The sequence below is a fragment of the Columba livia genome, chromosome 3, assembly GCF_036013475.1.
Source record: "Columba livia isolate bColLiv1 breed racing homer chromosome 3, bColLiv1.pat.W.v2, whole genome shotgun sequence".
Classification (NCBI taxonomy): Eukaryota; Metazoa; Chordata; class Aves; order Columbiformes; family Columbidae; genus Columba; species Columba livia.
The window spans coordinates 16,236,598-16,252,370 of NC_088604.1; the positions used below are offsets into that span (position 1 = coordinate 16,236,598).

At 46.9% G+C, this 15,773-nt stretch overlaps 1 protein-coding gene across 13 annotated transcripts in view; it reads right to left on the reverse strand.

The window, feature by feature from the left end:
• Positions 1 to 7,346: 7,346 nt before the first annotated feature.
• The window catches only part of HPCAL1 (hippocalcin like 1), a 66,400-nt gene continuing 57,973 nt past the window's right edge, over positions 7,347 to 15,773 (reverse strand). For all 13 annotated transcript variants that reach the window (XM_065055937.1, XM_065055934.1, XM_065055930.1 and 10 more), the window contains 3 exons: positions 12,328 to 12,730; positions 11,115 to 11,220; positions 7,347 to 8,543 (listed from right to left, as the gene is read on the reverse strand). In XM_065055937.1, coding sequence (XP_064912009.1) covers positions 8,446 to 8,543; positions 11,115 to 11,220; positions 12,328 to 12,705 — 582 coding nt within the window. In that variant the 5' untranslated portion in view covers positions 12,706 to 12,730 and the 3' untranslated portion in view covers positions 7,347 to 8,445. The remainder of the gene's footprint in view (positions 8,544 to 11,114; positions 11,221 to 12,327; positions 12,731 to 15,773) is intronic.

Below are 15,773 nucleotides of genomic sequence, written 5' to 3' on the forward strand. Positions count from 1 at the left end.
ACAGAAAAGGTTTCCAGGAGACACGTCAGTTTGTACCACTCAAAATGACAAGTGCTGTCTTTTGGGTATGTCTGAAATTGCCACATTGTGAACAGGGAACCCACGAATAGTGGATCTTCATCTTGGCAAGCTGTGTCACCATGGCCTCCTGGCTGCAGGCAGGTTCAGCTGCAAGGAAGTTGCTGAGATTTGTGGCACACTCAAACCAGGCAGGTGTGGGCTGGGAGGGGGAATCACCAGCAATTGGTGCTGGCTCAAGCATGAAAAGGAAGTTTAAAAACACAAGCAATATAAGACCACTGAAACTTGTAGCTGGGGGGAAGGAGTGTACACAGGCTGCTGAAAGAAGAAATGAAAACTAGAAAAATCACGGTGGAAATGCAAAGAACAGTATGAACCTCACTGGCTGATGGAGGAATGGTCTAACATCACCTTTGAGAATCAGCTAACAGAATATTGAAATTAATTTTAAGTGTCCTTCATAGTCCCCTTTCACTCATTCTCTGTGTTTTGGATGGTGTCAAAAACCCCCAAAACTGCAGGGGAGTGCAAAGTACAATTGCCTCAAGAATAACTTAGCCAGAAGGTTGCTACAAAGGAGCGGTGAATTAGAGAAATAGGGAGCTTTGTCCCACTCCTTGCTGAACTGTGCAGGTACCACCTCCGTGTAGTTGCACAAATGTTTCTCGGCAGGGACTTCTTGGCCCCTCCAAGCATCCTGCCCAGTGCAGGTGCTGTAAACTGCACATTGAAGGTGAATGTGGAAGTCTGCAGAGTCATCCAAAAGGGACAGTGAGGTTTTTCTTCAAGCGAGTTGCTTTGCTTTCAGCAGAAAAAATACAAACTGCTGGCTCCTTTTTTTGGTGTTGCCATAGCAACTGAGGCAGCCCCGGCCTCCACTGCCTGGGGAGCATCACCTGGGCACCTGGGTGGGTGCAGGAGGGCCCACACAGAGGTGCACCCAGGGTTGCCAGCATCTCCCTGCACAAGCATCATGGGAAAGCATCACACTCCAAGAAAAACTGAAAAAAAACCCCAAAACCTCTCTTTTCCCCTTTTTTTTACTTAGTTCCCAGCAGCAGCACTGGTAGTTATCAAAGGGCTGAGCAGACTTGGAGATGGTGAGTGGCATCGACCGAGCAGTCCTGCAGGCCTCACTGGTGTGGCCTCTGATGCTGCGGTCCCAAAAGACACCGGTTCCTCCTAGGAGAGCCAAAGCCCTGCTCTGGGAGCCCTGCTGTGCAGCCAGGGCCAGCTCCCAGGGACCGCAGGCTGGTGGCAGCACCCCTGACAGGTGGCCCATAGCACTGGCAGCTCAGCGGGAAGTGTCTGCGAAATCTCCTGCCAAGTAGCTCAGAAGGCTTCAACAGCTGCTTTAAAGCTGGCTTAAGCCACTCTTGCTGAAAAATGAAGTTATTTTCTCATATATGGTTATCTTTAGGCCACAGGGCTCCCCGGGTGAGGCAGGGGGCTATCAAAGCCAGTTTCCTTGAAGACCATGTTTGCCTAGTGTGGCCGGGTGCCTGGCAGCAGCAGCAGCTCACTGGGGCATCACTGGGCTCAATGCTGGTGAGATGGAGAATGGTGCAGTGTGGGGTGGACCCCGGCACCTGCAACCCATTTCCAGAGCATCAGCACTGTCCCCAGCGTGCAGGCAGCCTCACTCCTCGGTGTCACCATGTGCATGTGGTGACACTACCTGTGTCCTTCAGAAGGCACCAAACCTGCTCATTGTGAGCCTCGCATGTATTAATAAATCAGAAGCAAAGCAGCACAGGAGTAACCATGGCTGTGCAATGCTAACATCTAAATTAGCTGAGATTATTTTATTTTCTCCAAGGAAAGCGTGTGCAGTATTTGTGTTTTGTTCCTGGTTATTAATGGCATATTAAGACACAGTCGTTCCGTTCACCTTTCCCCCAGGAACCAGCTGCCAATGTTGAGCATGCTGCCCGTGGCATCTGCTCAGCAATGGAATCAATTATTTGCCCTGAAAAGGGTCTGGCAAACTACTGAAAAAAGAATAAAGAGGAAAACCATACAGTTTCAGCAGCAGCCTGGCTCTTGGCTGTGAGGTTCAGTGATCACTGCAGTGCCAGGAGTGAGGTGTTTGATCACACCAGCTGAGTCTGGGGGGCGAGGAAGGGTCTGTTCTCCCACTTTGCCATTGCACATTTGCAGTAAGCAGGAGAGAGCGGTGGTCCCACACAGCATCCCCGAGGGACCTGAAGATGGACAGGCCACTGCTCCCAGCGGCTGCAGCAACCGGGGCTTGCCGTGTCCCCGAGAGGACGGTGCTGCCCAGCTCTGTGCTGTGACACTCAGCACACGGCCTTTCCCTTGGGTCCTTCCAAAGCATTTTTAAAAACCCAAAGACATCTCTGTTCACCTGTTTGGTTTAAGACCTGGGTGAGGAGCGCCCCAGCCCAGCCCTGCTCTGCAGACCCCCACTGCCAGCTCCCACAGCACAGCGAGCGTGGGCTGTCTCTGCAGCCGCCACCATGGAGAAGATTCTGGAGAGAAGTCCTCAGAAGCAACACAGGGTTCTGCAGAGGTAAATATGAGCAAACTCTGGGGATGCTGCCTGCCAGATGCTCCTTTAGACTTGTTAAGCACTGAGGAGTGTTCAGTGCAGTGCCAGCTACAACCCAAACCCCATGCAGGAGTAAGGGAGTGTTTCTCCTTGCATTTACCTACGCCAGAGACACCAGCATTTTTCTCCTGTGCAAACAAGCCAAAGAATCCATTAGAGGTACTTTAATGCACAGAAGAAACATGTGGCTATTCTTGCCACAGAGGTCAGATGGCCAGGACTTTATGCTCAGAATCATGTAATCATTTAGTTTGTAAAAGACCCTTAAGCTCATTGAATACAACTATTAACCTAACACTGCCAAGTCCACCTCTAAACCATGTCCCCAGGAATCTCATCTACACATCTTTTAAACACCTCCAGGGACAGTGACTCAACCACAGCCTCTTCTGATGCCCGACAACCCCTTGGGTGAAGAAATGTTTCCTAATATCCAATCTAAGTCTTCCCCGGTGCAACTTGAGGCCATTTCCTCTGGTTGTATCACTTGTTACTTGGGAGAAGAGATGAACACCCTCCATGCTATACCCTCCTTTCAGGTAGACAGCGATAAGATCTCCCCTCAGCCTTCTTTTCTCCACACTTTGCTGGAGAATCTGTACCCATACTGGGCTTTTGGGATATTACTTTTTTTCACTTTGAAACTAAAGAGCAAAATGCAAACAGCAACTGGAAAGACACCTCTGTCCTGACCTGGGAAAGATGATGGAAGTTTTCTCTGTGGGTGACTGTGACAGGATGGGACCCATAGGCAGGACCTGTCCCCGCTCCTGCTCTCTTCTGCAATACAACCACATCCCCATGGCTGGGGACGAGCAGGCACAGCCAGCATCACCAGGCAGAAGAGGCTCCTTCACCCACGCCTCATTCATTACCTGCAGAATGGCCTGGGTGGCAGGAGCAGCAATACAGAAGCAAACTTCATCCAGGGTGTAATTTGTCATATTCACTGTAAAGTATCTGTGAGCAACTTGGACTTCAAGAGTATGACCTGCCCTCTGTGCTGAGTTTCACACTGCTGCATGTCAAGCGCAATTAAGGCAAAGGAAAGTGTCCGAGTCCTGGGCAAAACAGTACAGGAAAGGTAAAAAACTGCTGCAGTGGGGGCCCAGGAGCACAGCTGGGAGCTGGCAGTCCCCTGAGGTTTAGTGCTGCAGTCCCCCCCTGCCAGGGACCAGGTGGAGAAGACACCAAATACGTGCTCAGAGCTGTAGCCCTACAGGCAGGGAGGGCTTGGGGGAGCTGAGGATAACACAAGGTGCCAACCCTGACCCACCTGAGCCCCAGCAGCACCAAACACTAAGGTGTGAAAATGTGTGCAGGAGAGGACCTTGTTTATCACCTTCAGGTGAGAGACAGTTCCCTCTAGTGACAGCCCAACCAGTAAAGATTTTGTTTGGGAGAAGTTGTTCCTCCATCAGGAAGAGCCATCCCACTGCCAGGCTGTTAAAACAACCCACACAACCGGTGGCTGTGGGCTCACCCCTGTGCCTCTGGAGACAACAAGCAGCTCACCTCCTTCCCTTGGCCAGTGTTTTGTGACTTGTGTGGCATGGTCATCAGCCTGGGATTAACCTGACCCTCTGCTGATGCACTGGCTGCCCTTTCGCCACTGTGACTGTGAGAGAGTGTTCAGAAGCATGTCTGGGTCGAAACATCACACTTGATACAGGTGGGCAACAGGTAAGGTCTGCTTGCAGGCACATCGCTCCAGCCATGCAGGCATATCTTCAAAGCTTCCACACAGAGAAATGCACTGCTCTCATTCTCCCTCCTTTTTCCTTCTTTTCAATGAAGCATCTCTCCTTGCAAAAGCGGTAACAGAAATTATTGGGTTCATCAACAACATATCTGCCATCACACAGCCCAGGGATCTCAAAATGCCAGTCTGCCCACTGGACCATTAAAGTCAATGGCTGTTCTCAATCTCCAAATCCGAATAGAGGTTGCCCTGCATAATGGATCGGGGTCTGTCCATGGAGACCATCTGCCTGGCGGCTGCAGAAATGCTCATCTTGTTCTTTGCAGGAGTTTATTACTCACAGGCTAATGTTAAAAACATGTTGCAAAGGGCCTTATTTAAAAACAAAGAGCCAATGCAAACCGGAAAACAGAGAAACACAAGACTGGATCCAAGCAGCTCTGCCACCCAGGCTGGAGTTAAGCTGCAACCAGATGGGCATTAACTTAATTTGAAAGGTAATGACATAATTCTGAATTAGCTTAACAGGACCTGCAATTCATAGAGAAAAGCCTGAATTTGTGTAGTAAGTACCCAGATCATTCAGAGTACTAGATATCTCTGTAGCAAGAAAATAATTACACAGCTTATTAAAGCGAGGTAAAAATGGACGTGCTGATGGTTTTTTTTATGCTAAACTCCACTTTTGCCAATTAAGACTCAATTTTTGATGAAACATACAATTTGCCATAACACCAAAGTCATTTAACAAGTTGAAATTTTCTATTACTCACTTGGACATCATTTTGCAAGTGATTAATTCCCCTACATACTCTTCCCTCGTCGAAAGACACCCCTGGATCCTGAGGAGCAAGCTTTTCATCGATTTCTCCAGGCTTCCTCCTTGGTTTTGAACTCTGCCTGGATCAACTCTCAAATGACCCATCCTGGGGAATAAGCTAGGAAATTGCTCTCCCCTCATCACCAGCCAGAGAAGCAGACACATCCTCAGAGGAGCTCTTCAAAGCACAGCCAAGATGTTCAAAGTCACCCAGTGACTGTGGATGCACTTCAGCCTCTGAAGCAGGTCTGATTTTCTTAAGAGAGTTGCTTGGCAGTAGCAGATAAAGCTCTTTCCGATACTTGCTGGCCTGTAGTCAAAAGATTCCCTGGATCACAAACTACCTTTGAAAAGCTCATCCTGGTTGGGCTTTGGAGCACCTCTCCAGTCCCCACCTTGGGGTGCTGTGTGCGATCACCTTTCCTGGGCATCTTCCTTGCTTGCTTTCCAAAAGGCAAACTGGGAGCGCCTTGTTTACACACCCTCTGCCAGCCCCAGTCTGAAACGGAGCCCACCCATCCTGCCCTGAAAAGAAGGATCTCCTTAGAAGCTGGGAAAGCCATGGGGGACAGTCTAAAGACATCAAACCTGAGACGGGAAAGTTTTAAGAGGCAAACAGAAAGGCAGAAGAAATTGGGCTGGATGAAGCAAGATGCAACTCCAGGGTCTGCAATGGGCTGCTCGGGGGTTTGTCAGCCTGCAGCAGGTAGTGAACTCCACTGTGGATACCCTGGCCACATTTCAGAATAAGAATTACAAAGTCAAAGAAATGGGAGTTTCTGACCACTAAAATTCAGACTCATTTTGTTTCTGCAAAAACAAGGTTAAAATGAGCTTCTGTAAGGAGAGGGTTTTTTTCCTTTTCAAGTGAGAAGTGTTTGGGCTTTGTTAAATGGCTACTTAAACTTGCTATTCACTATAGACAGAAGTGGAAACCAGAAGAGATGTCAGAAAAAGGTGGAGAAGGTGACAAACGCCCCACTTACAAGAGCAGATGAATGATGACAGAAGAACTGGTGCATTTATGAGTGCTATAGCAAAACAGGTTTTACATCCTTGGTACCCAAGAAAAGGATACTGTGGGATGCCTGACTCATTTTAAGATGACACAAACAAGGTTTAAATGCTGCAGACCCTCTCAGAGGCACCACCCTGTGACAAGGTCAGAGATGTTTTTGCAGGTTTTCCTGAGTGCAGAGAGATGCTAAAGCCCACAGTGGCCGATTTGCATCTAAACCTTGTGCATCTAAACAACTGGTACGCAGGTTGTCCGAGGAGAGCCATTAGTGTAAGAACATCTGCAGCATCTTCAAAACCACAACATCTTCTGGCAGCCAGCCAGCACGAACACAAATAGACTGAAGACAGAGTATAAGCACCCATGGAATTCTATTTTTTTTCCAATACTTTGCTTTTTTTGCTGGGCTTGCCCAGGGAAAGCAGGCAGGGTCCTGATCAACTTCCCTTTGAAGGCTGCACTTGTCAGCAGGGTGGTGCAGTTGAAAGGATTGTTGGTTTAATAGCTCAAATTTGAATTTCTAGGAAAAAAAATGAACACACTTTTCTGCTTGGCAGAACTGACACAAGTCTGTATTGTAGATGCAGTCTGAGCTAACAGTGCAATTCCATTTGGATACTGCGAACATCTCTTTTTTTAATATTAAAGTATTAATATGTAACCACTACTGAGCCATTCTACACAACAAAAGTCCCTTAAATTCATGCTTAATATTAACCTCAGGCCACATAATTCGTTGATACTTTATTTTGCTTAAACAGTACCTGCAGACTTGATGAACATGGGGAAAACTGCTTTCCATGCTACCAATGCCAAACGTTATTCCAACAGCACGTACCTGGTACCTGACAGGACCAAGCTATTTTTATTTTGTAAATTCGTGGTCACAACAGCCTGGTCGGGGGGGCGATGGCTTTCCCTTCATCGCCTTGAGCTGCTTCACATCCAGCAGAAACAGGGCTGTCACCTTCCTGTGGTCTCCACCAAGGAATTGCCTCCACCCAGGACCCAGCTGGGATGGAGCAGGATCCCACAGGCACCAACACCATTGCAATAACCCAGCTGTGATGGCAGGATCCCAAAGAAAACTACGTACCTACAAAACAACGTGTCTCAGACAGACAAGCACACGTTGGGCAGGGACCCAGCCTCGTCCTTCCTTCAAATACATGATGCTAGGAACTTGTTGCATGGGTTAGACCAAGACAGGCAGTGACAAGAAAAGTAGTCTTTTATTTCAATTAATATTTCTTGGCATTAGGCAGATATTAAATAACACTGGAATGCACAAGACTATTAACATATCGACAGCAAAAGGGAGGAGGTGTAGCCAAGTCGAGAACAGCAGTGCGAGTCACGTCACCTCGGGGCACTCAAAAGCCATTTAACGCAGCAACCACCAGAAAGTAGGACTCCACTGAGAAATACAAAATGAGGATGAACTCCTTTCAGGTCTTTTGTTAATACAGTAATGCTGGAACGATCGACAGTAAAAAATGAACAAACATTTGCATTCAGGAATTAAAACAGAGTGAAATATCCACAAACTGCTAGTCATGCATTTCTTTTGGAACAGCAATTTGCTAATGCATAAATATCACATAAAAACAATCTCCAAGATTTGAATAAATCACAGACAACTAGAAGAAACAAAGCTCGAATTCTACTTTATGCCTTAAATAGATGACCTAAATATTTAAAATTTTACTTCACCATATATATATAATTTATATATATATTAAAAGAAAGTAAAGACCATTAGATAAGTGCAAGCAATTTTCCTCAAAAAGAAAACTGGAACCATGCCCAGGAAAGCTGCTTTTTTTTTTCTTTTTTTTTTTTTTAACTTTCTACTCCATTCAGTCCACATATTTTTTATTTTTTTTTTTTTACATAATCATTTCTGAAGCAAAATAAATTATCTACCATCTGCTATGTTGGGTAAAAGTCCTACCTAACATCTTCTCAGGAACTACTAGAACATCACCTTTCTTACGGACTAAGTGAAGTGGTATCTCACCGGCGATTTGACCTCTTCTGTAGCTGCATGTAAACATACCTTTCAATTAACGTTTAAAATGTGTAGAGTGAATCGTAACATTACGGGGAAGCAGAACCGGAGCTGCCGAAGGAAAGCGGCACTGGTGTCACTGAGGGAAGCGCGGGCTGGTTCGCTCGGACACACGCACACACATGATCTGGCGATGGGATCTTATCCGCGAAGTGTGGAGGGATGGTTGAGAAGGCATCCATTTGCGAGCAAAGCTTGAAGGACACAAGCTGAGATTCTCTGTGCACACTGTCCGCTTTAATCAGAACTGGCTCGCGCTACTGGGGTCGCACTGTAACAACCGCACGATGGAGGGGTCGCTCTTGGCACCTTTGATGAACTCTTCCAGCGACAGTTTACCTGAAAGGGAGGAAAAACAAAATGGAAATAATAAAAAAAAAAGTCAGCTGCTGCTGCCACCATTGCTGTAGCTTAAAAAAAAAACCCTCACTGAAACAACATACATATACTTAATCTATCGCAAAGGCATCAAGGGGAATTTAGTGCAATGCACAGCAGCCAAATCCTACTCAAGCTCTTAAGCCCAGATGCATTTTTTCTTCTGCAAAACAATCTACCATAATAATTGCTATTTTTTATTTAAAAAGACAGTACCAAATATAAAAACTGTCCTAATATCATTTGGCCGCGTTTTGCCCAGAACCAGACTATACAAATTACATGAAACATAGGTTTGGGATACGGTACACAGGATACAGTACCTGAACAACTGTAAGGTTTGAAAACTACACCCGTATTACTATGACATTTTTAACCTAAATATCCCAAATGTCTCCACTTTGTCCCCTCATGGTTTCTTGTGACGTGTAGGGCTGAGCAGTGACGGCTTCTCCTGTGCCTATGAGCCACTTTCAGTGGCCTGTGGCGTGTACAGGAACAGGACGCGTCCCCTGGGGCAGCCAGAAAAGCCAGTCTCAGGTAGCCGCTGATCTCCCTGAGCATTTCTGGGTTATACATCTTCAATTTGGGCCAGAGGCGCTGACTTGGACAGACCCCGTAACAGTCTGTAGGTCGAAAAAGGTGATCTCTGGAGGAGCAACCACGAGGAGCAACCACCCCAGCATCCCCTGCTGGCAACAGTCCCGCGGCACAGCATGGCATGGCAAAGAGGAAAGGTCCCACCCGGTCTCCCAAACTCCATTCTGGGGCAACCTGGCCTCCTGGCAGGTTTTTCACAACCTCAGGAGCATTCCTCTGCACAAATGCCATCGGGAGCCTGCGAGCAGCCTCTGCCTTGCCTGCTATCAACAATACTCTCCTGCTCCAGCACTGTGAACCATGGAAGAAGGCAAAGCAGTATTAATGAGAAATGAAACAGTTTTCCCTAGGAACTGGAGGAGACAAGCATGTGTTGCATCCATGACACCGTGTCCGGTGATCTCCCACCTACTTTGTGTTCCCAGCACAACCCACTGCTGCCCTCACTCAACAGCCAATGGCCACCCTGTGGCATGCTTCTGTTCTTGTTTCTGGCTTTTAAGCTAAAGTTCCCAAATCAAGTGTTTTCTTAAGTTTTTTATCAGTCTGAAAAAGAGTATTCAATGATCCGTATGTGTATGGGTTTTCCTCTTCCCTTGCATTACCTAAAAACAAAGCACAAATCAAAACCTATTTGCAACATCCAACAGTCAGATGGAGAAGAAGAAACACCTCCATCCACCTCGAGCACACGCACTTCCCCATGTGCAGACTTTATTGCTTGGCACTGCACAGCTTTCAGGGCTGATATTTTCCTGGGAAGAGGATGACTTTTATTTCAGCAACAAAGCGCAACAGCTGGAGGATGAATATAGCAGATTTTGTGACTACTACACTGTCACACATCTGCATGTGCTGCTATTTTCCACAGAACAAAAACTTTTGGTCATGTTATTTCAGGGCCCTCTACATGGGAAGTCAGGGGATGAAGTGCTGGTCTTGTTGAAGTCCAAGGCAAAATACTAGAGGACTTCACCAAACCCAGGAATTTGCCCCAGAGGCTGCAGAGGCAGATGCCAAAATGCAGCCATAAAATTCTCTTGAATAAAAAACTTTCTTTGCATAAGATATTATTTTTCCAGGTCTCCATACCTCAGCACTAGAACCAAATTTGTGCTCTGACTGAGCACATCAGTAGGACACAGCTCCTGATTTTGACATGGGCAGCTGCCACCTTGGCCGCTGCCAGGGTAATTCCCAGGGAAAGCTCCACCTCGACTGGGACGAGAGGAAACACGTCAGCAGGCTGATGGGCAGAGGAAACTGCTCAATTTTGCCTGTGTTTTTTGAGCTCAAGGAAATGAGCTACCTCAGGTGGAGGGGTTGTGATGGGTACACTGTCAGATAAGTCAGCCAGTGGCTCTGTAACTGGCCCAGAAGCTGTTATGTTCCCCAAATATGGACAGTGCAATGGAATAAACACTGCAGGTTTGCGTGTGACCACAAGTATACGTACACATGCCATAAAAATGCACAGAAAAGAAGTATTACGGACCTAGGGAAATTTTTGCTTTCAGGTACCAAACACATCCCTGACCCATGTTTACTGATAAGCCCAGGACTTTGTCAAGGGCAACGGGAGCAAAACCTCCTGCCTACTTTGTGCTACACCTAGAGAAAATAAGGCAAAGACAGGGGACTCAGGAGTTTCAGAGGATCCCTGGCAGAAGGATTTACCTGTGAAATGTTGGGGATGGACTGTTACCCTCCCAGGCCCCAGCAGGGAAAGATTCTCACCTGCTGCCCACTTACTCACCCTATTTGTTATGGACTGGAGATGCTCCCCAAGGCCAGGCAGAGTCCAGAGGTACCAGTGAGGCCATCTCTGCCCTCTAATCCCTGACTCCAAACATCATCACTTGCTTCAACGAACACTGAGCTAGAAAATCTCTATTTCTAGAGGCTACAAAGGAGTGATGGTGGGGATCCTACCGTCATTGTTTGTGTCCATCTGTCTGAAAATCTTGTCTGTTCGCTTCTCGGGAGTGGATTCGTCTTCTGGCATTTTCATTACCGATGAAACCATTTTGTAGATTGCCTGGGTATTAAAAAAAAAAAAAATATATAGGAAAAACACAACCCAAATGACAAAATATCAGCACTGAGAAAAAGAATTTAAGCCTGTAGCAATAAAAAAAGGCAGCTGACCCTGGCAGGCAGCTGCAGGACTTTATAAACCAAAACAAACAGGAATTTCTGACTGCAGCTTTCTTTATCTTTCCCGCTTGCATTCACACTTCAAAAGAAGCTCCTGCACCGCTGGGTCAGTTTAACTGAAAGTCAGGGTCTAGATTAATGTACAAGCAGGACTAAGCTAAAATACAGGAGGCACTGGTGTGTAATTTTGCTTTCTGCAGCTGGGAAAGCCATTGTGTTTTCAGCTGGCTCTTAACGTACACTCAGATACGTGTATGAATATGGGGTGTCGTACAGGTAAATATGAATATATAGGAATCGGGGTTGTTTTTCTTTGTGGAAGAGTAAGGAAACACATTTTCAGATCTACAAGAATATGAATAAAGATGAGATCTCTTTATGACATCTGCAGTCCTAGCCCTCTTCCTAAGTTACCCAACTGAGCCACACTGACCCGCTGCCAGGGCACTGGCTGGATACATTACCTGCTTCCCCCTGCCCTCGCAGTGCCCTGCAGACACATCCCGGCTGCAGAGCCGATGGAAGCAGCTCACTGCCACGGCCCAGCCCCGGTGGCACGTAGGGCAGGGGCACAGAGGGCTCTGCCCCACACTCTGCCCCAGCTACACACCCCTAGACTTCAGGAGACAAAGACATGCTACAGCATTTCATTCAGAGCTCATGTTGACTCAGATCTGAAGTTTCAAAGTACTAATTCTGAGATGAATCAGGTCAGTGAAAATTTGCATTTATGTTTTTTCGATCCCACTGACACCCCCGCTAAGAAATCCCCAGGGAGAGGTGCACGCATTTGGCTGTGGGCCAGGTGCACAGAGCCCCGTTTGTCTTTTAGGCTTTTTGCATTTGCAACTCGTAGGTCCCACCAATGACCCTTTGGTGAACAGGGGCTCAGCACCCTCCCTGGGGAAGCCACTGCTTGGCACATCAGTCTCAAGGCAAAGAAGTTACAGCAACACGACTGAAACATAGAACAGAGACAACATCTTACCTGCACTATTTCTAGCATTTCCCCACGGCTGATGTACCCGTTACCGTCCAGGTCGTACATACTAAACGCCCACTTCAGCTTCTGCTCCAGCTTGCCCCGAGAGGTGACACTCAGGGCGATGATGAATTCCCTAAAGTCAATCGTCCCGTCGCCGTTGGTGTCGAAGGTGCGGAAGACGTGCTCCGCAAACTTTGACGCGTCTCCGTAGGGGAAAAAATTTGCGTATATTTTTTTGAACTCTTCCACAGTCAAATGGCCGGTTGGGCAATCTTTTAGGAAGCCCTTGTACCACTCTTGCAGCTCATGGTCCGTGAATTCAGTGTTCTCGCGCAGGTCCTGCAGCACCTCGGGGCGCAGCTTGCTGTTCTGCTTCCCCATCCTCTTCTGGATCTGGGTTCAGCGGCTGCAAAGCAAGAGAAAGAGAGAGCATCCACCTGAGCTCTGGCCCCACTCTGCACAGAAGGTCTGGGGTGCAGGCAGAGCCCTCTGGGAAACACAGCCCCTACACATGGCAAAGGGGAAAGAGAAGAAAAAGGATGCTATAAATCACTGGGAAAATATCTCATTTCATCTGGCCTCTTTTCCTCTCCTCTAGGCTCTCTCAGTTTTTAGTATGCCGCTGAAGGACAAGGCAAGGCAGTTTGGGAAGGACTATTTGGGAAATATTAATTCTTATTATCAACCCTTATTATTTGGGAAATAATAATCCTCATTATTGTATTTCTGTGCTACAGTCCCACCCTCTTATCATAAGGCTTGCAATGCCCAGGTCTGGATCCCAACTCCTGACCCACCCCAACAGGATGATCTGCTGTGATGACCAAGCAGGAGTGGGCAGGGACACAGCTGTGATGAAAAGTGAAATCCACGTATTTACACGTGAAAGTAAGTGGGGGTGAAGTGAGGGGCAGGAAGGGCAGGCAGCTCTGCACCAGGCGCATTCACGTTGGCCAGATGCTCTTTGAAAGCCCTTGGTTTACGGAGCATCTCTCTCCTCGCTCCCTGCTCCCCTGGCCCCCCGCAGCTCCTCAGCACGGGAGGTGGGTTTGTGCTGCCTGCGGCACCCCGGGGGCTGAGGCCTTGCTCCGGGAGGCTGAGCTCAGCACAGCTCACGCTCCACAGCATGCCCTGAAGGACATCTGCCTCTTTGCCTCAGCCACGGAGGCAGTATGAGCTGTGGGGTCGCTGCGGCAGCAGCACCTGCACAAGTGGCTTTATCCTTTTCGGCAGGTTGCAATCTGCTGCCTTCCCAGACAAGTGGAGAAAGGGGCTTTTTAAAACACAATGTTTGGTAAGACAACTTCTTCCAGGTTTATTTGGTTTAGACTTTTATATAAGATTATTCACTAAGTTCAATATTCCCCAATGCAAGCAAAAGGGCATTTTTAACCTCCGGATGTCAGGAGGGGGCTGGGTTTGTCCCCTCCCTTGACAGTGCCCATGACGTGCGGATGACTCACAGGTGAGACTGCCCATCAACAGGAAAGCTCATTCGACAAAATGAAAGATGGTCAATCTACACTTAAGAAACAACAGAAAAAAAATTTTGGCTTTTATCCCTTTCAGCCTTTCATGGCTTCTCAGCAACGGCAAACTGAGCTGCCAAGAAGAGGCTGATCTGCATCTCCTTCCCTCAGACACATGGTGTGAATTTTGGGGTTGTCATATGCAGGAACAGGAGTTGGACTCAAAAGATCCTTGTGTGGGTCCCTTCCAACTCACGACATTCTATGATTCCTTCCCCAGACTCAAGAAGTTTATTCAAAAGCTTTACACAAGGTCACATTGAAACCCCTGAGACTGGCCCAGCATAAACGACAGTTCTCTGCACAGCCTGTTATGCCCCTGTTAGACTCGCTCATAGCTGGCACAGAAGGCAGGTTACTGACAGGCCAACACCGCACGGCTACTCGGAAACTGCAAGAGCTGAGCAGCAAAGCGTGCAGGGACCAGGAAAAACATAACACATAACAGGGGCTAAGCACTTCCCAGGGAGCAAAAATGCCAGGCATGCATAAGAACCTAAAAAAAAAAAGAAGTTAAAGGTCAGCAAAAAATAAGTTGCTCTACAGCAGAGAGATTTTCAACAGCTGAATTTAAGCTTGTTTTATTTGTATTCCACTTAGTCTCTGTATCGCCTCAGCAATGTAAAAAATCCACATCCTGCTCTGTGGCTTAATGCTCGGAGACAAAAACCAACCAGCTGCTCATTAGTTCAATGCATCGGGCTTAACAGAAAACTGTGTTATCATTAGCACTTCTGTTTTCTAGAAAAGCTGCCAATATTTCAGCTCCAAAGCTTTATTTTTGTCCATTATATTGCAGAGTTTTCTTCAGGCCCCTGACATACCTCTGCTTGTTCCCAACATGCAGGGATGCTACAGCTCCTGGTCCCTGCCAGCATCATCCCTAGGAGAGCACTGGGCTGCCCTCCAGTTAAACCACTAACTCCCAGCTGCTCCTGCTGCCTTGCCATCTTTGAATATCCTCTGCTCCAGATATTCATCCTTGCAGTGCCGAGGGCAGAAAACACAATATTCTACTCTGCTGCAGTCAATTTGCAGAAAACAGTGGCTTAGAGCAAGTAACAGATTGACTGTGGTCCTTTTTTTAAGAGAAGAAATTGTAACACTATGTTTCTGTCCTTTGGCGAGGAGGTGCCTTTGATCCTCACCCTTCAGTGAACGCCTTCGCTTCATGACACCCAGATGCTTTGTAAAAGCTACTGCCCCAGTCTGAGATTAGTCCCTGCCTCAGACCTGCCTGGGCTTTGGGGCAGCCCCGGGAAAAGAGCAGCAGCAGCAGAGCCCTCTCAAAGCAGGAGCTGGGCTTTAAGCAGAAATAAACTCAGCTTTAATCATGCACAGGGCTGGAAGACTGTAAAACTTCCAACTGGTAGTTAAAAAGAAGTTTGAAGAGGTTTAATAGCATTTCTTCCTTTTCCTATAATACTTTTATTATTTCTGTTCCCCTAAAAAGAGGCCCCTAGACAACAAAGAGGCAAGATATTAACTCTGTTTATTAGATTTCACTACTTCTACCAGCAGTAAGAGAGATCCAGTTACTTGGACAGATGCTCATTTAATAACAGCTTCAAAATTTTTACATTCCAGTAGTCTTTGCATCCAACAAATTACAGGTCATTTCAACCCTTCCTCCTCTTTTACATCGTTTTAGATCAGAAAAGTAATGTGCAATGCTCTGAACACAACCCTTTTTTGCATATGAGTTTTCTGAAAGAGTTCATAGTTTGTTCAACCAAAACATAACCCTGCAGTTGTTGTAACCAATTTGTTATGAATAATTAAATAACCAACATTAACATTAATTTATTAAAGCCCATCTAAAAAAAAAAAGCTTCTATGCGAATTGTGTTTTCAGGTAGCTCCTCTAAATTGAAATGCCTAAATATCTCATTAATCATGACAGCAACCCCTGCTGCTGGC